Raw genomic sequence first — 27,645 nt, 5'->3', positions numbered from 1 at the left:
TCGCACCCGGAAAACCGTCGGGGAAAACGTCGCACGAGTTGGACGCCTTAACAGCGGCGGTAACACGATCGTGTAGGCAGGTGTTGTTGTTGTTATTTGAGATATTAACGGTGTGTTGTTGTGTTGGGATGTCGTGGGGTCCCGTGCTACTGCAGGCGAGCTTCCTGCTGCTGCTGGCTCTGGGCATTTGGGATGTGCTGCTCGGATTCCAGGAGAACGAATGCACAATGACCTACATGTTCCAGTACCCGGAGTATATCGACGTGGTGAGTGACACATGGATCTCTCCTCTCCTTGTTTGTCTCGTGTCTCTTCTCCCGCAGGAATTCAAGTGATTCTATTGCTGTCCTGTACGCATTTGATCAGAATCACCCGGAATGGGACGGATCCCGAAAGCGAGAAGCAGCTTTTGAGTTTTTCCTGGATTTTTCTGTATGCGCATAGTCACTTTAAGATGTTTTCTTGTTCATGTTTTTTTTGTTTGTTGCGGTTGCACCCGATTCAAGAGCCGAATGGCTCACAGGGCTATACCAAATAAATGCAACTGGGAAAAAAACAGCCCAGACATCGTGTCGCCATCATGGCCGTGCATAGCAGGTGCCATGGGCTGCTGCGAGGCTACGTAGAGGGCAGTGTAGGAAAAATATCTTCTGTACTTCAACGTTTTAAACTCACCGTCGTGGTGAAGTGTGGTCAAATAACCTCTACGGCCTGCAAGTCGTTGGGAGGTCCTTTGTCAAGCGGTGAATTGACAAAGGCAGCAGTACAACACGATCATATATGTGTAATAAACGACTGGACCACGATGTCTGGCTCAGTGTCCTTTATTATTCGGTTCGTGCTGTACACCCACACGGCTGTCTTTACTCTGTAGCTTCTCCACGGTGCTGACTCCAATGTCGGCCCGATCCACAACAGCAGCTCCGCTGCTGTTTCTCTCACACAGCCCCCCTTGGCTGTACTCGCTGCTGCTCTTCTCCCTCCGCAGCTCTCACAGCTTCTTGCTCTCTCTCTCTCTCCGCAGCTCCCTCCTGGCAGCCACACCGCTGCCTCTAACAAGCAGCCCCCTCTCTCTCTCTCTCCGCAGCTCCTCCTGGCAGCCACACCGCTGCCTCTAACACGCAGCCCTCCTGGCTGTCTCCTCCGCAGCTGCACACCACTCCGCAGCTTCCTCTTATCTTCAAGGGTTGGCTCCCGATGGCCGTCGGCGCCCCCCCCTCTCCACACTTGCCCGCGTGGCCTCACTCTTTTCCGCTCACACCCCGACTGCCTTCCCCTTCCGGTTTACCCGCTTAAGGCCCCGAACCTTCCCCCCACGTCACATGACTCCACCCCCCGTGACGTCACCTCCGGAAGGTCGCTTACGCCCGCATTACACCACCCTCCCCCGTAGAAAAATCCCAGCCGACCTCGGCTGACCAATAGCAAATCGTAATGCGGCGAACCGAGCTTCCCCCCCTAAAGGACACTAAGCATATAATGTAACAGCAAGAACAACAACAACGCAATTAACATCAACGAACGTACAAAAGCATGCAATAAATACAACTGTAAGAAAAAATAACAAGACAGCAACAATCAACGAAACGTAAGCGATTTGGAACGTGTGCGGGTCGCCGGCCCGTCCCGGACGGTCGGCGGCCCACTCGCAGAACGGGAACGCGATGAAAGTCGAGGAATGACAGGGGGTAATCCCCCTGTCGCAGCTGGAAGTCCACCGACGTCCCGTGTCCCTAAAGAGTTAGTCTTGGGCTTGTCCTGTGACCGTGCCCGCAGCTGGGTCGGAAGGGCTGCAGGGCTCGAAGGTCCCGCAGACCTGGCAGGCGTCCTCCGAGCAGGGCCCCTCGTCCCCCGCAATGTCACGGCCGGCCTGTCTGGAACAGGTACGACAGGCGCTCTAGCGAGATCAATGGACGCAGGCAGGGGAGAGTCAGCAGCAACAGACCCCGGCAAGGCAACATTGGGGGATGACGCATCATGTAAGGGAGCAACATATGGTTTCAAGCGCGACGTATGCACAACCCAGCGACGAGACCCAATCTGGACGCGTGCTGACTGGGTTGGGAACCGCAATGAGGCGTACGGGACCATGCCAGGGTTTGTGCAATTTCGGCGAGGTCCCCGGACGTACCTGTGGACAATGAAGCCAGGCTAGGTCCCCAACCTTCCAAGGGCACTCCCCCTCAGACCGTCGCGCATATCGCTCGTTCCGGGCCTGGGCTTTGGCCGTAGCCACGCGGGCATTCTCCCGCGCCTCCGTGACTCGGCGAACCGTGTCCTGAATGTATTCAGGAAGTGGTTTACGAGGTCCCTTCACCCCAGTTCCCAATTGCACATCCACCGGCGGCACGTTTTCCCGACCATACATAAGGTAAAACGGCGAATATCCTGTAGCCGCATGAGGCGTCATCCTGTACGCCGAAAGCACCCCGGGGATGTGCAGATCCCAATCTGATTGTTGTTCACTCACGGTGTGGCAAAGCATGGCAGACAATGTCCTGTTCAGCCGTTCAACCATACCATCCGTCTGCGGATGGTATGGGGATGTCCGTACTTTCTTAGTCCCAAGGCCCGCGCACACTTCCGCCAATAATTTAGAAGAGAAATTCCTGCCCTGGTCCGTGAGGAGTCTCTCAGGCGCCCCCTTATCCATAATATACCCAAACAAAAAGGCGTCGGTAATGGCCGCGGCCGACTGATCGGGCAACGGCCAGGCCATCGGCCAACGGGAGAGGTACTCAACCCCTACCAGCAAATATTTATTACCCCTCGCCGATGGTGGAAAAGGTCCCAATATGTCCAGCGCCACCAATTCATTGACTCGAGACACCTGAATCGACTGGAGAGGCGGCACGTAAGGATGTTTCGGCGGCTTACGTTGTGCACACGCAGGGCACGCGCGCACGTGCCCTACGACATCTGTCGCCATGCCGTGCCAAAAATAATGACGTTGCAACGTCAACAAGGTCTTCTGCACCCCTAAATGTAAGAGAGTGTCACAATGGAGGGTTCTAATCAACTCGAACCGCAAGGACGTTGGTACCACCAGGCGCCAACGTTCCTGGAACCCCTCCCGCCACATAAGCAGACCATCTCGGAGAGCGGTTTGCGGCCCCACAGCCGTACTCGGACTCCCATTGTCCTTAGCAGACCGCTTCCGCAAGGACACCAATGACTCATCCATCATCTGTTCCCGGATCCAGACAGACCGCGGCAGATTCAAAACCCCGTCAGCCGGTCCCGGTTCCATCGGAGTATCCGACTTCTCGACGGCCAACGTGAGCGGCTGAGGGGGGTTTGGAATCGGCGAACACCTATGCGTCCCCGACTCACATTTACAAGGGGCGCGCCGCGGTAATCTAGAAAGTGCGTCAGCATTCGCATGGCGCACTCCCTTCCGATGTTGAATTTGGAAGGAAAATTCCTGTAGCGTGTCCAACCAACGTGCCAACTGTCCGGATGGCTGGTCAATTTTAAGGGCATATTGCAAGGCCGCATGATCCGTACGCACAATAAAAGAACGACCATAAAGGTATGGTCGAAATTGCCGTAGGAAAAAAACAACCGCCAATAGTTCTCTGCGAGTGACACAGTAGCGGGTTTCCGCAGGAGACAAGACTCGGCTACCATACACCACGACACGCTCTACACCCCCTTTAGACTGTGATAACACCGCCCCAATACCTGTGTCACTCGCGTCCGTATCAAGAATGAATGGGTGATCGAAATCGGGATAATCCAATGTTGGGGCCGTGGCCAATAGATCACGCAGACTCCAAAAGGCCGCCTCCTCCGGCTGTCCCCAAACAAACTTCCGTCCTTTACCCGTAAGGAGATGCAAAGGCCTCGCAATCGTCGCAAAACCCGGCACGAATCTTCGGTAATACGAGGCAAATCCCAAAAACCGCCGAACATCCCCCACGGTGGCCGGAGTCGGCCAATCCCGGACGCACGCCGTCTTTTCCGGATCCGTGGACACTCCCTCAGCGCTCACAATGTGCCCCAAATAGCGGACGGACCGTTGCAGTAGGTGACATTTCTTTGGTTTGAATTTCAATTTGGCAGAACGCATCCTCGTGAACACTGTCTCCAGCCGCGTCAAATGTTCATCAAATGTGCGGCTGAAGACAATGATATCGTCCAAATATATAAGACATGTCTCCCACTGCAACCCCGTCAAAACGAGCTCCATCAATCTTTGAAATGTAGCAGGGGCCGCATTCAATCCCATCGGGAGACAGTTGAATTGAAATAACCCCTGCGGCGTACGGAATGCGGTTTTCTCCCGTGAGGACTCGTCAAGGGGAAGCTGCCAAAATCCCGAAGAGAGGTCCAGTGTGGAAAAGAACTTAGCCCCCGACAATGCGTCGAGGGAGTCATCCATACGCGGCAGGGGGTACGCATCTGCCACCGATATCTTATTCAATTTGCGGAAATCAACACAAAATCGCAATTTGCCATCCTTCTTAACCAAGACGACTGGAGCGCCCCATGGGCTGTTAGATGGCGATATAATGTCCGCAGCCAACATGTCTTCCACTGCCCCCCGTACGTGTTCTCGCTCCGCAGGACTCATCCGATGCGAATTTAATCGAATAGGGGCAGCATCGCCCGTCTCAATGTGATGGTAAAGCAAGGAAGTGCGGCCCAAATCCAAATCATCGGAGCTGAACACATCGGAATATGTCAACAACAATTTACGCAGCGCACCACGTTGCTCCATGGACAGGGAAGAATTTTCGTCACATAAATGAGCAACCCAACGATCATCCGAACTCCTTGGCTCGGAAACCCCAGCAACAACTCCCCGGCTATGTGGACAATCATGGGTCGCAAACGCCGTAGTGGCATGTGCCACAACCGTACCGGCCGGGACACGGACGTTTTCTCCCCCCGCATTAAGCACCTGTAAAAACGGTAATTGATCCGGCCGGACGATGGTCTGTGCCCCCACTAACGCCAACCCGGTTGTTATCGTGGCGGACGGTGACAACAAGACCCCTACTGCTCCTAGCCGATCAGGCAGGGGCTTCCGATACCGCAAGGGTATAAGCATCTGTGTACCAGGTGGGATGTCCACAGATGCGACGGACAGCGCCTGAACTTGTACGGCCGAAGCAGGTCGCCCCCAGGGCGACGGCAGAAACGAGATTTGACGGCCCCCCGGCAGTTCAATACAATTCTCATTGATTTTGATCAAAATGGGCATCTTAGCCAAAAAATCGGTGCCTAACAAACAAGGAACCGCCAAAGATCTCGATATCAACACAACACCCGAGGCCGACACATCCCCAATAGATATCTTAGCATCCACCTGACCCACGATACCCATGCTACCCCCGTTCGCAGCGACGCACGACCCATAAACCGGACGCACAGCCCCCGACGGAATGCCCAACAGATGGAAAATGACATCCGATATAATAGTCGCAGACGCCCCCGAGTCAACCAAAATGCGCACGTCCACACCTTGTATGGACCCCGGTACAGTGGACGAACCCGTAGCGGCCGCGACAACTCTCCGTGCCAATTTGCGCCACTGCGTAACTGAATGAAAAGGCCCCGTCGATGGCCTTTCTTTAACAACAACAATAGGATCGCGCAACACAGGTGGTGGGTGAGGTGGAAAGCCTTGCCGAGTGTCTGGTGCGTGCCGACATGCCTGTTTCGGAGGATCTTTAGCCGACTTGACCGGTGCCGAGGCCTCCTGCTGCGGCGGAGCCGGGAAGCGGGCCCAGCAGTCTCTGGCGTAGTGGCCCCTACGCCCGCAGCGGAAACATTCGGCCTCGTTGCGCCGAAGCGCAGGCCTCGCCTCCTGACGGCCCCGTTCTGGTAGCACCGCGCGCGGTCTCGGCCCGCCGCGTCCCGTCCATGGAGCGGAGGCGGCCGTCAGTTGTTGAGGGCCCCGGTCATCCGGAACATAGACGGCCTGCGCAGGGTTCCACCCCAGCGCCTCCCCTTCTTTGACGGGCCCCCCCGTCCACGCCGTCACTTGTTTCCAGCGACGGAGGTTGAATTGCGCATCGAGACACTTAGCAGCCATCCGGGAAGTTAGCTTCTCATGCCCACACACAGGCATGGGGATCCCTAGATCCCGAGACAGCTCCAACATTTTCCCTAATATGAGAGGCTCAAGCAGGTCCTGTGGCGTCTCAGGATAAGCTGCCATGGCCAGCTCCAGCACCGCACCCCTGAACGCCACGGGTGACTCCTCTGGTGCTCGTTGTCGTTGAGCGAATCGCCGATGCGCATCATCTGGTGGCTCATAAGCATCGGCCATTTCTTGAAAAACACCACATAAAGTTGCCTTCTTATCGGTCGCTATGGAACGGAAGAATCGGACAGATTCGTCGTCCAGGAGAGTCGGCAACACCTCCAAAGCCTCCGCATCGGTCCATCTTGCTGTGCGTACCGCCGCCAAAAAGCGGCAGGCGAACGCGCTCCAGTCCCCACCGACGGAAAATTCTTTAACCGTTGTAAGGTGGCGACTCCGACTCCTCTTCCCGCCGTCTTCCAATGGTGGCGGTTGTGATGGCAAATTCAAAATGGCGTCGGCCCGCGGCGTGGCCAAGATGGCGGTTTGGCGCCACGGAGCGCGCAAAATGGCGGCCTCTTGCCGCGTGGGCAATGGCGGCGGCAGGACAGGCAACGTGGCGGCCCGCGGAGCACCACTTGCATCATCCATCGTCCCTGGCGCGACGAGATGGCATAGATGCGCCAGGACGTCCTTAAGTGCCTCCAGTTGTACCGCCATCGCTTGCCATCGTTGATCCGCGTCTGATGATGTCGACGGACCCGCCACCGTGCCAACATCCTCCACTCCCGTTCCCGTGGTCGCCTCAGCCGGGCTCTCCTCCACCACCCCAACAGGATCCGTGGTTGGGGGGAGTTCGTCGTCGTCGGACGAAGAAACCGATGCAGGCGCCGGATTAACTTTCTTCCTCACTTGTTTCGACATGCCGTTGCACTTCCGACACCAGTGTAATAAACGACTGGACCACGATGTCTGGCTCAGTGTCCTTTATTATTCGGTTCGTGCTGTACACCCACACGGCTGTCTTTACTCTGTAGCTTCTCCACGGTGCTGACTCCAATGTCGGCCCGATCCACAACAGCAGCTCCGCTGCTGTTTCTCTCACACAGCCTCCCTTGGCTGTACTCGCTGCTGCTCTTCTCCCTCCGCAGCTCTCACAGCTTCTTGCTCTCTCTCTCTCTCCGCAGCTCCCTCCTGGCAGCCACACCGCTGCCTCTAACAAGCAGCCCCCTCTCTAGTGCATATGTACAAGCCGTGTCGGAATTGCATACCTCTAAATGTCCAGTTAATTTATGTAAGTGTCCCGTTTCCAAATAAAAAATTAGTCTTTTTGCGTACACTATTGTATGCATGTTCACATTCATTGTTGTTTTGATCATTGTGTCCCTGCGCTCACCGGCCATATGGTACTGCTTCGGAAATTTTGTGGATTCATCATCCGTTCGGGGTCGAAAAGATGGGCACTGAAGACAATCGTAGTCATTCTTTCGGGGAGACTGGTGACGGTAATGTCACCAATAATATATACCACGTTAAATGTGATTACCGTATTATTCAATGTGGCTAAAGTCCAATTATGAGACAAATATTACTCGGTGGCAGAGTTGGTTGGGAAAGTGCTGCCCCCTATTTTGTGGAATAGAAGTTCACTTGAAGTGATCTCAGAGGTAGCTCTTTGATATCTGCTTCCGTGGGCTGTTCTTTAACACAAAGTGTTGCACTCCTATGAAATAAATCTCAATGTATACTTTGATTATTTAACACCGATAGTACATTCGCATTAAAATTAAATTTATAAAAAATGGAAAATAAGTACAGACGATAATGTTGTGTGCTGTGCCATGATGTGTGCTGTATCCACCTTGTATAGAAGCCAGCTGTGCGGCCTCCCCTGCCGCACAGGCGCTCTGGGTACGATCTCTTTGTGTACGGAGAGGGCCCGTATGCTGAAGCCCTTCAGAGCCTGCGGCCCGATGGCATTCCCGTGCTCTTCCTCCCCGGCAACGCTGGCAGCCACCGCCAGGGTGGGTGCTGCACATTCATCCCCTCGTCACCTCTACAAGCGCTGTCGGACAGCGGTAGTGCTCCTATATGTGATGACAGTGTGGGTAACTGTCTTCTGTTGAACATGTGGTGGCTGCTGTCTCATATGGAACAAGCTTTGGCCTTGGCTGCTGAAGGTTTGAAGTATGATGTTGAAGTAACTTTCCAATGAGTGTGGTTATTCTTCCAGTCTGTTACATTTTGGGGCTGTCATTGGGAATATTGCTGGGTGGTGCTGTGGTCCGAGCACTCAACTCCCAATAAGAAGATTTCAGGTTAAATTCCCAGCCAGGGGTCAACTTGGCCATTTGTATTCTAGGGAACAATTTTACTAACCTAGGGAGAGACTGGCCATCACCATAGTTGTATGAAATTTTCATGACTACTTCAGGGTCCATAGTGGAAATGAGCACTGCTCAATGGTTGCTTGAGCTGAGATACGTTTAACTGCCTTTTAATTTTGGGAACAGCTCTGCCATGTTTTGAACCTAATTCAAATATAGCCCAGAGCATTATGCAGTACTTTTTTGACGAGGAGGCCCTTGAGGCCACCTGTATTTTTTCCAATGTAGGAGACGTGCCCTGTGCCTCTTGTTCCACTCTTGTAAACCTATCGGGCCAGATTTGTAGCTTGACAAAACTGCTGAAACCCATCGTCGCTGGTATGTACGTTGAATTTATTTTACACCGCACGTAGCCAACTGTGCTAAGCGGCGGAGCGTGGGAAGGACAACAAACTAAACATAAAAAGCGTTTCTGAAGAAATTAGTTTTCAATTTAGATTTCAAAGTGCATAGGTCCAGTGGCTTCCTGATATCAGAAGGAAGACCATTCCAGATGGCCGCAGAAGCGCATCTGAAAGCGAGCGATGGTGATGGAGACATCAGCACATTTTTGCCCAAGATATCTCCAACAAGGATATTTCGCCAAACAGGTAAATTCCATTAGGAGAATTTTTTTTTGGAGCACTTACGCTGTGCTCTGTTGGCAGTGCGGTCGCTGGCGTCGGTGGCGCTGCGGAAGGCGGAGGATCTGCGCGGCGTGCGCTTTCACCTGGATGTGTACTCTGTGAGCTACAACGAGGAGCTGGCGGCACTGTACGGAGGCGTACTGGAGCGGCAGGTGCACTTTGCCACGCGCTGCGTCCACGCCGTTCTCTCCCTCTACAAGGTGAGCCACGAGTCATCGCCTTGATCTTGTGATCTCTCGCTATGATCTTGTGGTTGTTGGCGGGTAAAATAGAACAATGGATGGTCTGTCATTTGTCGTTCGCATACATTTCACCACAGTTTCTGGTTCTATACGTATTTATCTTGTGACTTATTTTGAGTATTGTTAATAATATGTAATTGTAAAATTTTAGATTTTTCATAAAATTTGTGCTTTAAAAATGTTTGCTGCATTCTTTAGTGTAATTTATTACATCTTGAGACAATTTTTATCATGTAGGAGCACACATCCAATTTTATATAATAGAAGTCATTGGGAAAGTTGGGTTCGAAATACGGAATTTTGCTTTATGGACAACTTTTCAGGAACGTATCTGTTCCGTACAACGAGGGATGCCCGTTTTTATCACCAAAGCCATAAACGCTCATTTTTATACCGCTGCGCCGTGCCCCCAGCACCAGGGGGAGGGCCGGCCACGCAGTGTGGTGCTGGTGGGCCACTCGATGGGCGGTGTGGTGGCTCGCGCCGTGCTGGCCGACCCGGCGTTCGATGCGTCGCTCGTGACGGTGCTCATCACGCAGGCCACGCCGCACGTCGCCCCTGTGCTCTCGCTGGACCCGTTGCTCACAGGTGCTGCAGCTACTACGTGCCCACATACACCAATTAACACCCTGCCTATCATAATAAAAAAGGCAAGGTCTCTCTATACCTACGGGCCGGTTACAGCCTGCGTCTTCATTTAATTCTAGCCACATGAGACTTACCACTTTTAACGACTCTACAAATCAAATTGGTCACTTCTGTATTTATGTTGAACTTATTTTGCACTGTACGTAGCCAACCATGCTAATCGGAGGTGCGATTAGCATGGTCCTCATTAAGGAAAAGGTTCCCCATCCCTGCTGTCTGGAAACTGGAACTGAAGATCTTGAAAAGCTCCCAGAACGTCAGACAACAAGTGATATTGTCCAAATACACTGGAGAGCTGTAGTTGTGGGCTTCATCCTGTGAGTTTCGTGTATGAAGAGATTTGCCATATGGTCATCACAAACCTTCCACGCACCATGTTCTCCGTGCTCAGCCGACACCCTGTGTTTGATCCATCGCCACACTTTCCCGCAGACTTCCACAAGCAGGTGAACAGACGCTGGGCGGAGCGGGCCCACAACCTAGGCCACGTGGCGGTGCTGTCGGTGGGGGGTGCCCACCGAGACCCCCAGGTCCGCGCCGGCCTCACCTCCCTGAGCGGCCTGGCCGACGAACACAACACCATCTCCGTCACGGTACACGAGCAATGCGATGAATGATCATAGTTTGGGATCATGATTTAATTTGAGTCGATTTTACTTATCTCGTTGTTTTTCTTTAAAAAAATTGTCTCAGTACAAAGTTTTTTCATCCATTCATCCAAATTAAAGATTAGCTGTATGCCTGTTACCAAACTTAATATAAGTTGCATACATTGTAAATAATTGATGTTCACATACACAATTCAACGCTTGTATGTTTGAGCGCAGAAATCGCTATTAATTCGACAAATGAATGCACCATTGAAAATAATAATTTACTACATTTGTTTTTGGTGCCATTATTATTGCATAAAAAATATTACGAAGGTGCTGTTTCACATACATAGTCTGTAGTAGTTTCAGAGCAATGTCTTATCCTAATTGAGTAATTTGCAGGTAATTTTTCAAATTTTCCAATTGTGGACCATGATGCAGGCACACTCATTTCTAATAATGTCACGGGATCTTTAGTGTGCGCTTGAAGAGGATGGTACATCATTTATGGTTAATACACCTGCAGTAATAACCAGAGTAGCCTGTCGGATTTCAACCGCAAGCCTACTGCTGGGCCATGTCACCGCATTCTCTACCATGTGCAAAGAGATAAGTTTTGTTATTTGAGGTTTTGTTGGGTTTTCTAAAGCGATAAGTAGATCAAAGGGGTGGAGCTGTGGTGATGTGGTTCATGCACTGCACTCTGAACCTGGCTACCTGAGTGATAACTGAACCTTTCCTGGGCCCTCTCTTAAAGCCACACAAAAAATTGCCATAACCAACACGACATGGGGAGGCATTCATTCACCAGCTGATTGACAAAGGGCTGCAAATTATGATTATTATTAAAATCTAAAGAGCTTGTTTTTCATAAACATGTTCTGCATTTGAATTACACCCATGTACCCCTAGGCCATGGCGGTACCGAAGACATGGATAAGCACAGATCACCAAGCCATCGTTTGGTAAGTATGGTTTTGGCCACATCAATAATTAACAGGGGTTACTGTTTGCAGGATTATTCAACTTGTGGTGGGCACAGAGTTATCTGAGTTGTCCTTGGGACCACATTGCAACTGATCTTTTCTGTTATTTGCTTTTTTGGAAACTCGCAAAATATAAATGGCAATATTGGTCGATAAAAAAGACCTTCACTATAGCTTTTTTTTACACCCTGTTTATATTCCATCTGTGCTATTGGCATCCTGTAATGAGACAGAAATATTTATTTGGAACTCTGCAGTTTCTGGAAGAACGGCCCCAGAAGATGACGTCACAGACGTACATTTAAAGTGGCTAAAATAAGCCTCTTTATGCACACTTGGGGTACACCTTTCCAGTGCTTTGTAGGTAAAAGTAATGTCTTCGCAGGTGTAAGGAGCTGATTCTGGCCACAGTACGGGCTCTTTTTGACATGGTGGATTCCAAAACCAGGCAAGTAAGTACCTTTGGTCAAACGTGGACTCACGTACAATGGAAGACACATTGTGGTCTGCTTGGTTGACACTGCCTGTGCTTGTTATACAGTGAGTAAATACATATATAATTTGATGAATGCATGCATAAAGGAGTCAGATATTTATCCTGCAAATGTAATCCCTGGTTAAACTCGCTATCATCTCATAAGCAGAGAACAATGGGCAAGAAGTGTTGTAGTCCAATCGGTTGACATTCCTTTTGCATGTTATAAAATAACATAAAACGTACATTTGAATTAATGTTTACGTAAATTAGTAAGATAACTTTGGTGGAGCGCCATACTCTTGGTTAAACTCCTTTTTTCTATCTTAAGCGCAGAACCTTATCCGAATGTTTCTTCGCAGCAGCTAGTTCTTTGTGTGTTGACTCCTGAATTCTGCATCTGCCACTGAATTTACGAGCTGCGCTTTTACCCAATGGACCGGTTGTGCTCCTTGTTATTGTTGTTGTTCTCACTCGTTGTCGTGGCAACCTTCTCCAGATTACAGATGATGCTGAGAAGAGGTTGGCCATACTGAGGCATCACTTTGTGCAGCACCCCGGACTCGGCTTCTCCCACGAGCGACGGCCCGCGGCATCTTTTCAAGGTGCGTGAGCGGCTTACGATTGACATTTGAGTGGGGAGGGTGTCCTGGAAGAACTCGAAAATCCACGTTTTTATTTATTTGAAGTAACCTACCCTAGTGAGATTTAAATGTTTGATAATTTAATCCACGAAGGTAAGTTTTAATTGACCTTCCCCGCACCTAATAATTTGTTCTTCCCCCCGCACCTCCGATTAGCAAGGTTGGCTACGTACGGTGCGAAAGAAGTTCAACATACATACAATTGCATGGCTGTACAATTAATATAATAATTCACTCACTTGGTCCACGTAATCCACTCGTGACATTGATCGAACATGAATTCAACTTTACTGTAAGGTTGTGGTACTATTAGGGACTTGAAAATAAGAAACATTTATCAAAGGGTTTCCCAAAAGTTGAATATAAAGCATGCAAAAATAACTATTAGCAAATATGCAAATGCATTGGCCCAAACAGCTACCCCATTGACTTCCATATTGGACAAACGCGCGTTGGAAAGCATCACAGGATCCATGCCTATGCATGATTGATCGTCGTTTATATAATTGTATATGTTTTTTTATTTCCTTTCAGCCAGGGTCTCATGGGTTTTTGTGCAGGAGCCACACTGGACTTTACAAAAAACCAAGGTAATGCAAGGGGCAGTCAGAAATGAATCATGTTGCAAATTTTAAAACATATGCAGCTCATCCTTTGTCACTGCCAAAGATGCTTGCCATGTCGGCTTTTAAAAGCTTAGCTCCACAAGTAGGTGCTCTGACACTGTAAGTCATTAATGATGCTTCTTTTAAACGACACGTTTACCTGCATAAAACAGCACATTTTATTGTTAACCGATGGGCTTTAAGGCAAAAATGTATATAATGCATAATTAATGTTGCTTGAATATATGGCTAGAGTAGTGATGTATGTTGTTTTGTCGGTCACATTTGTCTGTGCTAATGCACTCTGTGTTCCATCCTCTTAGGGCTATAAAACAACATATTTCGCTTTCCCCAGGCTGTCAGATGTTTACAGCCATCTTTACTGTCGAAGTCACAACTTGGTAAGTATTGTGGTTTTGTTATAAACAACATTTACGGAAAAATGTACGTTGAACTTCTTTCACTGATACGAGTATGAGTGAAAAGGGGCGATGAGATCGGTTCACGTGCAGGAGTGAGATGGATTGGACGGTCGCAGGACTGCGAGCGAATGGTGATGGCGTGGGGAGGCCTTTATCCAGCAGTGAATAGACTTTGGCCGATGGAGATGCTTAGCTACATGAATAATACAAAAACGATGTTTTTTTCCTTCTGCAGGACTCTACCAGCTGGCTATTCGGATGCACAGTGCACAACGAGACGTCCTGGTAAGACATTGGTGAAAGGAGTGAAATCTGAACAGATTGTGGCACACAAGTGATCCATTACTTTGAACGCGAGGGCTGTTGAACCACTAACATTTATGAAACTCCCAGACCTGCGGAGCTGTGAGATGGCCAAGAGATGGCAGCGCAGCAAGTGGGTTCTTGAAAGCATCTCTAAAGAATATTGAATGCTATCTCCTCTTACGTGTGTGGATGTTCTTACCCCGGTTTCCTCCCACTTGCCATAAACTCCTTTCAAAAGGAATTGGCCAAACGTCCCAAAGTACAGGACTCTTCTGAAAAAGTTTTGAGAATCATTGATGCTTCCGTGGATAAATGAATGACGATGATAGACAATGGCTAAGTATATATATATTGTTATTACATAAAGTTTTTGCGAATAGAGCAAAACCACTGATCCACATATTTATAAAAGTAATTTCCCAAATTTTGAACATCTGTGTCGCCAACGTCGCGGTTTTATCGCTGGGTTTTCCTCGCAAATAAATATGAAGACTTAGAAGCGATTCCAGGTCTCTATTCAGAATCCTGTATTGTTTACAATGCGTAATACTTTATGCATTGTCACGTGACATAATGGATTACTTCAGAAGGTCTATCTAGTGATGTCCGGTGCCTTGGTGAGGTTCGTTTGTGGAGACTTTCCTATTTAAGGAGTTGGCAACACTGACGAACATCGCGTACCGGGGATACTGCTGGTGTTTGGGGCACTGGTGGTGTGAGGCCGTGCTGGCCAGGACTGATCGCCATTGTCATTGCGTTCGCAGCACGGAGGGTGTGGACCTGTCCTGGGAGGCAGAGCTGCTGCCCTCACTTAAGGCAAGAAACATTTTCACAGGAAGCATTTTTGTCTCGTTTGCATGTTTGCAGAAACCCCAAAGTAAGGGTGAGGAACCTCACGCCCGTGGGCTGGGATATAGGACGCTACTTTAATACCGCCCCACGGCCACATGAGGCCAACTCCTTTGAAACAGCCTGATATTTATCGATCACAGCGGGCATCGAAGCCGCATTAATTGGGATCTAGAAAGGGGAAAATTTTGAACCTGGCAACAACACTTTGTTTCACCTGCAGACTGTTTTGCTGAAGCTGGAGGATCTTCCAGCACTGACGCATGTGGCCATCCTTGCACGCAGCACTGCTCTGGATGTAAGTACACACGCACAACAATAAAGATCTCCCTTGTAGCCTTAACAGACTTTTGGAACAAGTGCTGTTAGTGAGCAGTGCCTATGAAGGCCAGCACGGTACACAAGGGGTTGGGTGGCCAGCACCATGCCCAACCGCGTTTGTCTCCCCAGCGGCGATGTTTACACACTACACCAGGTACTCATTTCAGGTTGAGTCGACCTAGTGGTGGCCATGAGCGGGAGTCGAACTCGGGTCACCGGGCTCACAGCGCAGCACGCTAACCGCTGCACTACCGCTCCACACATACACGTACACACATTGATACGTGGACTCGCAGCATGTGGGAGAACTCCTGCATCGTCCATGTGTGTGCTTGTTTCTGGCCTTGTTCTGTTGACAGGGCAGCCTGGCGTGTGAGCTCATCGCCTGGAACAATCGGAGCAGCGCATTGCCTGTAACCAATGCTCTCTCACTAGGTACACACCAACACAGCGCTCAGTCATGAGTACTTCACGCAGTTATAGAGAACCAAAAAATGGCATTTTTCATCACAGATGTTTGCAAATTAAGGTCCAAGAGGCTGGAAATGGCCTGTGGTATGGGTTTGACTGGCCTGGTACGCCAGGGGTCGGCAACCAAAATAATAATAAGAGCGATTTTTGGGGGGGTTTTGGTTAAAAAAAACGTTATATTTTAAGACCCGCAATTCACGTGAATACATGACGGTGGTCCTAAATAAATAATGTCATGAAATAGTCCTTAAAGAGCCACGTGCAGCTCCGAAGCCACTGGTTGCCGACCGCTGCGGTACGCCAAACACTGGGTAAACAACTCGGGGGGGGTACTGTTTGCTGTCAACAGGCTACTTGATACCATTCTTGCTAACGGGCGTCACTATCGCTAATGTCACCTCAAGTTCACCAAGTTACCACGTGGCCCAGAGAGAGAGCCAGCCTTCAGATTTTGAACGTGGCCTGCGCTGGAAGATGATTGCACGTCATTGTTCTAGCTTAAAGTTCAAGTGTGAGTTTGCATAACTTGTTTAAAGTAAATTATAGTGATTATTATCAAAAATAGTCGTTGTGATTTCCTGTTTAAATGAGCATTCAGGCGGTGCTCAACGCCTGTGTCCAGTGGTGGAAATGCAACATTCCTTTATAATTATAATATTGTTTGACAATGATAGTAATTACATTTATAGATAAGAAATTATAGGAATAACTATGCTGTAATGTCGTTGTAATGTTTTGTGTTTTTACATTTTGTTCAAAAGGACTGACCTCCAATTCACTGTCCATACCTTCTGCTGGACTTCTGCATATTGTTAACCTCACAGATTTCGTACAGGCAAGTGGAAATATTATTCAGGAATCTTAAACAAGGCAATTTTTTTCGTAATGAAGTTTGTTTTGTTTTGCAAGAAAGCCTCTCAAGGCTTTTTTTGGGATCTTCCTCTTAAGTTGTCGCAGGCAGGGGGCGATGTGGCTGCAATCCCAAATGAGTAACTTGCTCAAAACATTGTCCCACTATTGCAAAGGATATGCTTAATATACAGTCAGATATAACTTTGGGCCCAAGTCATGTATTGGTTAAACTACTTTTCAGCTGAATATCTGCAGAAACATAACCACATTTGTAAAAAATATAAATTGTTTGGATTTACACCTCATGGTGTTAATTGCGTTTCTACTAACATTTGAAGCAAGACACTCTCACCTAATACATGCTGTCGTCTCTGCAGGTGTACCAGGCATTCACTGTTTATATCAAGCCCACCTGTGAGATCACATCAGGTGAGAGTTGATCGATGCAGTTAGTTCTAGTCATCCGAGACAATAGACAGATTTGTAAACTCTGGCCACACTGGAGCGTCACCAGTCACGTGACCATGTCTCTTGTTTCCGCAGCATCCCATCTGGTACGGTTGACTGTGCCCTGGTTCAAGGAAGACTCCTTCACCACTGTGAAGTGAGTGTTTTGTGCAAATGAATTTTGCAAATGCTATAGCTCATCGTGGTGGTTCAAACTTATTTCTTGTTCCGCTTGCACACCTACGTTATTTGTCCACTGGCATCGGTTGTAGAGGGCTTCGCGTCCAAGATAGTACAGTTGAGAGTGTATTTTGTTTAACCAGGATGAGAATGCAAAAGACCAGTAAAGTCACGTACAGAAATAAAATCTGAGCATAATACATTTATCATACCATAAGTCGGTTTGGTCAGATTTTATTGACTGATCACAGCACAATAATAAATGAAGTTGTACCTATGTTGACCATCTTCTGTTCCGTACATAGCCAACCATGCTAATAGGAAGTCGCAAGTCAAAGAAACGTTAAACAGATGTAGGGCGACATGTCCTCATATGTAAGGATACCTGTGAAATGCTAATGCAAGTGAAGTTAGAAGAATCGACAGCTTAGGTCATCCCCTCCTCTTCAGCAACCCAAACTGACCAGCATGGTCAAACAACGACTATGACTAACACTGCATTGGGAGACCTTTATCCAGCAGTGGATTCAAAACGGGCTGTCATTTATAAAAGCACTCTGAAGATCCCACCGAGCACAGAGGCATATTGTCTGATCCTCAAACTCCTCCACCAATTACGTTCGTGCCGTTGCCTGGTGTGTGTGTGTGTGCGTGCGTGCACGTGTGTCCGTTATAGTGCGTCGGATGTGACAGCGCTGTCTGTGAAGCTGCACACGGGCCGGCCACTGGGAAACGAGGCGATGCCCAGCCTCCAGCTGCACGGCCACGCTGATTGCCGTTACGAGGCGCGTGCCCTGTGCATCGCATTACGGAACACCCGCCGCGGGCATGAGGACAAACCGTAGTTGTGTAGTGTGGTTGGCGTAGGGCCCAGGTGTAAGGAATGAAATGCCCCCACCACCCTGCCACCCCACCCCCCGTGTTCTATCATCGTCCCCTCTCACCTCATGTCTCGGTGTGCTTTTATTTCTTTTTAAGCTTTTTTTTTATCATGTAAGGCCCATTGGGGCAATACAGCTCTTTTTTTCAGAAGCGACCTGGCCGCAAATGATAGCTCAACGAAGTGGCTTATCACGTGGACATTTATAGCAGCCAAATACTCGAAACGCACGTTGATTCTAAATGTGAAGGGGAAAAACCAGAGGACCTAGAGAAAAATCCACGTGACCATGGGGAGAGAGATATGCAAACTCCAAATATACAGGCATCAGGGTCGGAATCGAACCCACAATCTGTATACCAGGCGAGGTAGTTAACATCTCCGCACCACGGCACCCGCTTCTGTGATGTAGGCTGAAGCGTTTTAGTGTCACGTGGGAAGTTCACGTGCACACATGCGGCAGTCCCAGCCACCGGAGCAAAGAATTTGGTCCTGACGCCACTCTCGAGTCCCAACAATTTTGCCATCACCCTGGGAAAATATTCACATTGCCTACACCGAAAGCCAACACTGTCAAGGCCACCAGTCAACTGCCAGTGCTCGCCTTCCCTTCTTGTACCTAGGCCCATCTGGTCCGTGGGCCACAGTGCATTGGCACCGCCTGCATTCGACAGCTATGCCACTGGGCACTTGCTGGTCAAGTGCAGAAGAGATGTGCAGGTTTGCAAGTTTCTCACTGTTATCTGAGCAATACAGAAATGCAGTGCAACTAATTGTTTAAAATTATAACATTTTACCGATTGGGAATACACATAGCAACATCACCCCCTGCTGGCAGACTATATCCGTCTGTAAGATAAAAATAATTAACATAATTTGGCTGATTATTGCTCAGAGAAAGACATCTTGATTGGATTTTGAATGACATTCTATGATCATTCCTAGTCATGGCATACACAAAGGATGCCCCGAGTCTGGATAAAGATGCCGATTGAAGTGACTTCTGTACGAGTTTGTGGTGCGTTCCTAATTGCGAGAGTTGTAAATGAAATGTGTCGTCTCGTGAAATGATGGCGATATCGCACGATTGGAAAATTATTTGGGGAAAAAGGCAAAATTATTCAACCAATTGAGAAGCAACAGAAATGTGCACTTAGAAAAATGTTAATGCAGTTATGAAAAGGCAACGGAGCATTTGAGTGATTTATTTTATCCTTCTTTTATAGGTCACCATCAAGACGTCATTTTTAGAAGTGATGGGACAGGTAAGGCTCCATAATTAAATAAAAAACTACATTCAGGAAATACATCTTAACTTTACATCTCCATCGATGTCTATAAGCACAGTTTGTAACCGTGTTGACAAGCTTTTAAAGGTAAATTTTGATCACATGTTTCACCTCGTGTGTTTCCACCTCGTGAATTTGCCCGCAGTTCGTGCGTTTCCACGCCGAGTGCTTCCCTGCATACTTTGTGGCGAACATCCTGCTCGTGTTTGGCAAGCAGCTCTTAGATCAGCAGAGCAAAGGTGAGGTGTAAATGAAAGGTGGTGGGGGGAACACGTAACATAATTTCTGGTCGAATGGCTGTAATCATAGTTCGATGGGTCATAAATTGGGGCCCAAAATCTCAGAAGAGATGAGGGAACTGAAGGAAAAAAATAACTGCTGCTACGAATAATATTTCTGCAGAATTGGGTTTGGAGCTCGTGAGAATCGATAATGGACGTGTTAATAGATGCAACAAAACCATGAATGGCAAAAGAGTACAGATAGGGTAAGGGTTGAGGTTAGGGATAGGCATGTAGCTACTTTTTGGCTGCAGCATTATTGACTACTATATTTACCCAAGAATGTCAGTGTGTAACGCGCGTGACGTAACTCCACGTCAACCAGCCCCCCTCATTAATAATCATGAACATGTTACATGGTCTACATGGACCCGCCCCTCTTTAATAATCATGAACAGGAAGGGTCCTCCACATGGACCCCCGTCATTAATAATCATGAACGGGTGACGTCACTCCGCATGAAGACAGTGGAGCGGAAACGAAAATTTGTTTACGCAAAATAGCTTTCATTTTGACCTTTCTTTATGGAAATCAAAGCTAATAAATCAACGCAGCAACTAATATAACGAGCAAAACAAGGCAGTGTGTGTCCCGCGCGTGACATCACTCCACATGCACCCCCCCCCTTATTATTCATGTGTGCCTGGATTTTTTGACTAACGCAGAAGGGCGAGCGGCTATGATAAAAAAAAATTAAGCAAATTCGCTTTCGATTTTACGTATCTTTATAGAAAGTGAAGGCAATAAATAATTATACGTCGCATCACAGTGCATTTGGTGCCTTTATTAATTTCTTTGGCACGTCCAACGAAAGGTGAGTCTACTTTACGCATCCAAATTATGCTACAATAAACATTTCTCTGCTACTTTGCAGACATTGTATCGAATTCCAATTGTTTCCAACCCCAGCGAGCGAAAGCGGAAGATGAGTAAGTAGCAGAGCAGTGAATTGCAAGTAATTGAACGTCCGTTAAATACATTGCTACTGTGACATTACATCAGGTGTTTTATGACATAGTTTGCATGCAACAACCATTGCCGTTAATGCAGTGCTGTGGTCAAATGCTGTGAGGTGTTTTATGACTTCCTTTTGTGCAACATTCACTGCCATTAATACAGTGCTACGGTGAAATGCATTGAAGTGTTTGATTACATTCTTTTTTTCAATATTCCCTGCTATTACATTTAGACAAGATACAATTGTACTTTTATCAATTTATTCATAACTCTAATGCTTCTCCTTTGGTCTTCGTTATTTGCTAAGTTACTTCAGACAGTATCAGCACTCTACTTTCTTCACTCTTCGCTATCAAGCATCCATCGGTGAAAATACATTTGTCAGTTAACAGCTTCAGGTGATTTGAAAACAGTGTTAAAGTGAAGTTAGGCGTTTTTAAATTATACAGCCACATAGATTGCCTTTGCCTATTCTGTAAGATACCGAAGAATCCCTGGTCAAAAAAATTACCAATTTGAATGCTTTTTGCCTCAAAACTAGCTAGATTTGGCCCCTCTGCAGATCACCCCGCTCCTATACAGTGTCTAAAAAGTGTGAGGCAACCTTTTTCGCAGTGTTCCAGCTGCTGGAGCACGTTAAGTGTCGTAAGATCTAAATACGTCAAACAAAGAGGACAGAGATACTGCAGCTAAGAAACACCGTTTGCAAAGAGAAAGACAGCAGAGATGGAGAGCTCGCCAGAGCCACCGACATCATCACAAAGCTGTCCGGAGATATCCAAAATTATTACAGCTCTGTCTCGATCGTGTCGTAAGAGCGTGCGGACACATTGAATTACCCTCCAGAATTTCTTCACGATCAAACGCCTTCAGAAATGCCGCCACACACATTGGCACTGAATACAGGCATTATAATAATGCTGCTGCGACATCTTAACCCGAAGAATGGCTTTTGCAATGGAACGCGTTTGATGGTCAAATCATGACAAAATAACTTAATCACCGCAGAGATTGTATCGCAATGCAACCGAGGCGAAATCGTCTTCATCACGAGAATCCACCTAGCTCCAAGTGACGTCACTCTTACTTTCGTACTGAAACGACGACAAATTCCGATAATGCGATGACGATCAACAAGTTGCAGGGTCAGAATTTTTAAAATTTGGGTATTTATCTCAATGAACCCGTTTTTTCCCATGGCCAGTTGTACGTGGCTCTGTCTAGATTTAAATATCCTCAGCGGATCAAAGTGTTCATCAAGGATCGCCAACTGCAGGGAAATCTTTTGAACAGTGATAAGAGATTCACACTAAATGTCGTATACTGTACTGAGAAATCTTCCAAAGTCCTTAATTTCATTTAATAAATTAAGAAAAATATCTTAATGTACTTTGTTTCATGAAGTCACATTAAGGACATATGAACCTTATGGCAGGAACCCGGGGTCCCAAAAACCCCCGGCTCTCGCACGAACTGCGTTACGACGTCATTTTATGTCTTGTTGAAGGCGAACGATACGCCAATCTATTCCTCTCGATGAGCTCTACACGATGCTCTAATCAAACTTTCCAAGTTTTGTTTATGACTACGGCGATTTTGACAACGACAGGTGCTTGGTCAAGTACGAGAGGATTGATTTCTGGTGGGTCACGGTGTTTATGTGCGCGGTGCGACGGAGTCGCCAACAATAAATACATTTATTACGATTTTGACTTGCGTTTATTTGGGACCCCGGGGTCCTGTCATAAGGTTCATATGAAAGGTTGCAATGTTGCGCTTCTATGCCAAGTGTTTTTAGAATCTTTCGACCTTGGCACTTGCCGCTATGTGTTGACATATTTGGTGATAAATTTTTGTTTCAATCTGTGGTTTACAACCGAGGGCTCTGAGCTGCTCTCCTCGTGACCTGCCGTGACCCCTGAGCCTGCCCATGTTGCGCAAGCGTCAACCCCTGTGCCCCTTTGTCTTCTCAGAGCCGTGCCCCCCATTCCAAGCTGCCATTGAAGTGGCCGCCAAGCCTTTCCACATACAGCCCTTCGTCAACCTCTTAAAGTTGTTTATGGGGTAAATAACATCTTTTGGCTTTTACTGTTTTAAAGTTCATATATTATTATCATGCTTTCTTAGTCCTCATGTGCCATGATCTATACACTGCTGGATGAAGGTCTCTCCAATCTGTCGCAGTCTGTTACATATTAGTCATTTATAGGCTTGTCATGATTCACCTCCCTCAGTAATTGGATGCATTTTCATGATTAGTGATTCATTTTTGTATCGTGTAACTTTTTAAAGTCGCATTCATAAAGTTGTTCCCCACAGCCTAAATGTCACATTACCATGTTTCCATATAATTTGCACAAATCGGCAATAATCTATCTTCACACACACCACTCAATGCAGCATTTTGAGAGCATCTATCCCTGATGATAGCCATGGCCAGGAATCAAACTTTGGGTTACTGGGTTAAGAGGACAGTATACAAACCACTGCACCACCACTGCACCATACTTATTTACATGTCGCCATAAAACAGTGCCATACATGAAACCAAATCAGTGCGAATTAAACTGCATGGTAAACACGACGGATGTTCTCAGCAAAGAATCCGGTATTTTTATCGCTGCTGTTGTGTTGTCGTGTTGGTGGTGTTGACCTGCCCCTATTGGACATCTTTTAAAAAGACCTTCATAGCTCATCGGATTCCTCCAGTCTAAATAAAGATTCCATTTATTTATTTAAAATGTTTTAAATAAAATTGTCCTGGCGTATGCCGCGTGGTTGGCGACGTGCGGTGCAGCTGGGAGTGGTTCCATGCCGCGTGGGCCGCCCTGCTTCTCCCCGAGCCGGACGCCGTGCTGCTGGAGCGCCGCGCCATGTGGCACAACCTCCTACCGCTCTTCATGTTCCTGCTCGCCGGCGCGGCTGTGCGCGCCGCCGCCCTCCTGGGCTCATGCGTCGTGCGACTCTCTGCCGCCGCGCTCGTCAGGGTGAAGCGGTATGGGCTGCTTTAAGAGTAACGGTGACGACGCTTCGCATCGCCATCTTCAATGTCCACCCAACAGTTGTAAATGGGTATGCCACAGTCCATCGGCTGGTCGTATGTGGTGGGGTAAAGTTTGGGTACTCTCTTTCTAAGATATCTGGCCAGTGTGGAAGCGTAGGCCAAAAATACCCTCTAGAAGGACTTCGTAGAGCTCTCTCTAGTGGAGGTCCTTCTACCAGCAATAGCAGGAAAGATACAATATCTGGGTTGTGCATTTACCAATGTCGCCACCCTGAGATTTGCAACTGTAATGCGCCACGCAGATGGGACGCATAACATTTTGTGGTATGCGTGACCTCTTGCCCCTCCCACGCACACCCTGCTCGCTCAAGCTCCACCCTCAACCTCCCTCACCCCGTAATCACGGTTATTGTTGCTGCAGGCCAAACGCGGACGTGATTCCGGGGGGGCTGCTGTCATCGCGCTGCGTGCCCGTGATGGCCATGGTGCTCGGGGTGGCGTGGTTGTTCTGCGGAGCTCTCGCCCTTTCTGTTACCGTCCTCCTGTGCTTGGCCAAGGTGGGCTTGCTCACCTGTGGAGACGTGCGGCGATGTCGTTGCAATTGTCTGTGGGAACCCGGAACCCTGGGTCTGAGGGGTGCTGTGCAGTGTATGTATGTATGTATGTTGAACTTCTTTTGCACCATACGTAGCCAACCATGTTCATCGAAGGTGCGGGGGGAAGGACGGCAAACCAAACACAAAAAGCAGTTCTAAAGAAATTAGTTTTCAATCTCGATTTAAAAATGCATGGCTCCCGGTGACTTTCTAATATCAGAAGAAAGAGCGTTCCAGACAGCCGCAGAAGCACATCTAAAACAACTTGACGGGCTGTTGGCCGCGAACAGGCCACTGTGACGTCATCTCCAAGTACACGACGTCACTGGCAAAATGTCCACTTGACCCTCTCAGCCCCATGGGAAGCTCGGAGATGCCCAAATTGGCCCCACGCTCAAAGAAGTTTTCACCCCACTGCTCAGTGCCTTTACCACCTGCACTGCCTACCAGTGCAGGTGGTAAAGGCACTGCGATTCCATCGTGCATTTCAGAGTTTGCTGGTTGCAATTGGGGAACACGTTTACTTGCAGGGCACATTTAATTGCTGCTGATAACTCGTAATCATTTGACAGTCTTATATATACATATGCGTTTTGAAACTCGTGAATCATTGGTGTGCGTTGCGTTGGCCTCTCGCAGGTCATCAGACTGCACGCAAAAGTGGCAGCCATGCGCTCTGCCCTCAACCTGGTAAGAATACCGTACCTGTGTGTGTGTGTGTACGTGTGCCCTTTTTTTCTACAATGTATCACTTGTGATACATCACTTGTGATACATTGCTCTCACTGAATCGGTAGCATAAATGCTGAAATCCTGTTTCACTATGGGATACATTTTGTCTTGAACAAGGCTTGGATTCCCGACATGTCCCATTATAAGCAGGCAAATGCAGCAACCATAAATTCCTCGTATTCAAATTGCACCGCATTCCTGTGCATGCCCCCATGTATGCAGTGTCTTGACATGTGCTCGCATTGAGTTTACAAATGTTTGTTAAATTTAACAATTGCTGATAGCGTATACATTTCCCAACGATATTGGTTCATTTAACAATCATAATATTATTTGCTAGAACTCGGGGCTTAAATTCCCACTGAATATTGTCTGGGTTGCTGGTAGACTGGCGGAGCAACGTGACTGGTAGCCATAGTGATAACGAGAGGTATACTGGATGTTGTGTCGGATATATTTTCCTGCTCACCAGCCCTGATAGGTCTAGCTGAAATGAATCCTTGATCGAACTCATCAACACAAATCGCTTGTTTTGAAACCTCGCCCATGAGCGAGTCTTTCCCATCACGGCCGCTGCTGTGCAATTTCCCACCCTCAGACGCCTGCGTCGTGTGCCGGAGAGACCCGCCCCAGCAAGGACGATCAGCAGGACCAGGGTGCAGAATCGAGCGAGAAAGAAGAAAAGCCTTTTGGCAACTCGGCCGATGGACCGCGGAAAAGGCCGGGTGCCGGATCGGCGGGAGATCGCACCGAGAGCAAAGCCGAGGCTTCTTCCCCCGGCGGTCGTGAGCGCCCCAGGAGTTACGATAACGCAGCCGGTGCGGGCGAAGCCGGGAATGAGGACGGGCTATCGAGAGGGAGCTCCCTGGCGGAGAGACTGGTGCGCGTGGCTTCTGACCGGCTCCACCTGCAGATGACGGCGCTGTCCTTGGTAGTGTGCGCGCTAGCGCTCACCGCACCCTCCCTCGTCTTTTGGTTGAAGCAGTTACGGTGAGTCAGCATCCACCACTTTGCCCACTTGCTGTCTCAAGAAAGGGACTGATTACCGTAACATTTTCCAGTGTATTAATACGCATAATTTTTTGTTTTTGCTTATTACCTGGTTCTACGGTTGTTTACATGAAACGCATGGCCATTTGTCAAAGCCGATACTGTGAAATGCTAAATTAATCATCTTTATAACCAGGTCAGCCTATTGAGACTGCGAGTCTTTTTCAAGGGAGATCTGGGCAATAAAAGCAGATCTAGTTAAACAAAAAAAATCAATACAATTGCAAACAAGTGTACAAATAAAATAATCAACCGTAGTTGGAAAACGTGAAGAAACGTGATGACGAGATGGGGTTTATCTATATTAATCTTCTATCGCGCCGTACGTAACCAACCGTGCTCATCGGAGGTGGCACCAATGCCATTGACTGAGATGACCTCTTTGGTGCCAACAGCGTCGACAGGAAGCTGCAGCCGGATCCATTCCGAACCGTTTCCGCCATCATCAGCCTTGTGCTCGTGCTGCTCATGGAATCCCGGGCAACGGCATTCCGAGAGAGGTGGGGAAATTAACGAACTGCAAAACCCTTAGTGCACGGGTCTGGGGGAACCCACAGCCTGCGGGCCAGATATAGCCCACAACTCCACTTCACTTCAAAACGGTATGCAGACAATATAATCCGTCACTGCGAGCGTCTTAGCTGCACGCATCAGGTAGCGAATGGGGAATATTTTAGACTTTGCAATTTGCTAATTTTAGAAAATTAGAAAAGGTTTCAGATTTGATCGTGCTCGGTCATTTCAGTCACTGCAGGGGCCTGCTGCGGTGACAGAAGTGACTGAGGTGTGTACCGTGTGGTTGCCCACCAAAGATATTAAAAGTCCTATATAGCTGTAAGGAAAGAAAAGATTTCTGACCCTGCTCTAGCACCACCACCTCCTGTCATTTGAGCCTTCATCGATTTACCTGGAACTAAGAATGAACTATTGTTTCCTATAAATCTCGCTTGATTCCACAAAGACTAACATCAGTGGTGAGTGATGTCTGGACGGTGCTGGGCCTCCCCTAGGTCCACTCAGCATCATATTAGTAGCTGGCACTTGAGAGACAAAAGCGGGAGCCATGGTGCTAGCCACTCCAGCCTACGTGTGCCGCGTCGGCCTTAATAGGTGTTCACCAACAATACTTGCCCCAACAATCTGTTTAAGCTACACGGGGGGGATATTTATCTTTGTCATTTCAGCAAGATGCTGCGGGTGGTGGCACGACTGCATCACCCCCTGGCGATCGGTGCTGCAGCGTTTGCTATGGCGCACATGCACCGCCTACCAGGCTTCATCGCCGCATCGCTCCTCCTCACTGCCGCCTGCTCCTTCTACTGACACCGGCAGCGTCGTGTACCCGCGTGTAGGTGTACGTGTGCGCGTGTGTATGTCAGGGGTGGGGAACCTTTAATTCCGTACAGCCTGTGGTAACATGAGGCCTCACTTCAAAACAGCCAACGAACGATATCTGTCCATCCCTCCAAGCATCTTAAGTGTTCAGATGCAGTGCCATAATTTTATTCAAGAGTGAGTTATTTACTAGCTGCAAGGGTTTACACAAACCAATTGCATACGATATATACAAATAAAACGCACAACTGTATTTTATAAAGTACAAAATGTTATGCTATTGCATTAAATTAGTATGTTTTATTGTATCACAATCGATGCATTCTTACACACATACTGTAGATGGCTGATTGTCAACAGTTGCTATAGGCGGTGGACTTTGACACTGCTGGCAAAGCACAAAAAGTTCGTTCTTCAATTATTATTTTGTATT

At 48.1% G+C, this 27,645-nt stretch overlaps 1 protein-coding gene across 1 annotated transcript; it reads left to right on the top strand.

Annotated features, from left to right (window-relative positions):
• PGAP1 (post-GPI attachment to proteins inositol deacylase 1) lies at positions 1 to 27,484 on the top strand. Its single transcript, XM_078858015.1, has 27 exons — positions 1 to 266; positions 7,905 to 8,058; positions 9,069 to 9,247; positions 9,703 to 9,877; positions 10,370 to 10,530; positions 11,443 to 11,495; positions 11,902 to 11,968; positions 12,491 to 12,596; positions 13,170 to 13,225; positions 13,564 to 13,641; positions 13,898 to 13,947; positions 14,733 to 14,784; positions 15,041 to 15,115; positions 15,498 to 15,573; positions 16,371 to 16,444; positions 16,839 to 16,890; positions 17,005 to 17,065; positions 17,765 to 17,873; positions 19,195 to 19,233; positions 19,403 to 19,496; positions 22,469 to 22,559; positions 23,293 to 23,490; positions 23,921 to 24,056; positions 24,735 to 24,785; positions 25,426 to 25,817; positions 26,273 to 26,377; positions 27,062 to 27,484. Exons 1-27 carry the CDS (start codon positions 129 to 131, stop codon positions 27,198 to 27,200), a joined length of 2,961 nt encoding a protein of 986 aa, XP_078714141.1. The 5' UTR covers positions 1 to 128; the 3' UTR covers positions 27,201 to 27,484.
• Positions 27,485 to 27,645: the final 161 nt, after the last annotated feature.

Source organism: Lampetra fluviatilis, chromosome 1, assembly GCF_964198595.1.
Source record: "Lampetra fluviatilis chromosome 1, kcLamFluv1.1, whole genome shotgun sequence".
Taxonomy (NCBI): domain Eukaryota; kingdom Metazoa; phylum Chordata; class Hyperoartia; order Petromyzontiformes; family Petromyzontidae; genus Lampetra; species Lampetra fluviatilis.
The sequence above is the reverse complement of the archived record's forward strand: the minus strand, read 5'-3'. Positions and strand labels throughout refer to the sequence as shown.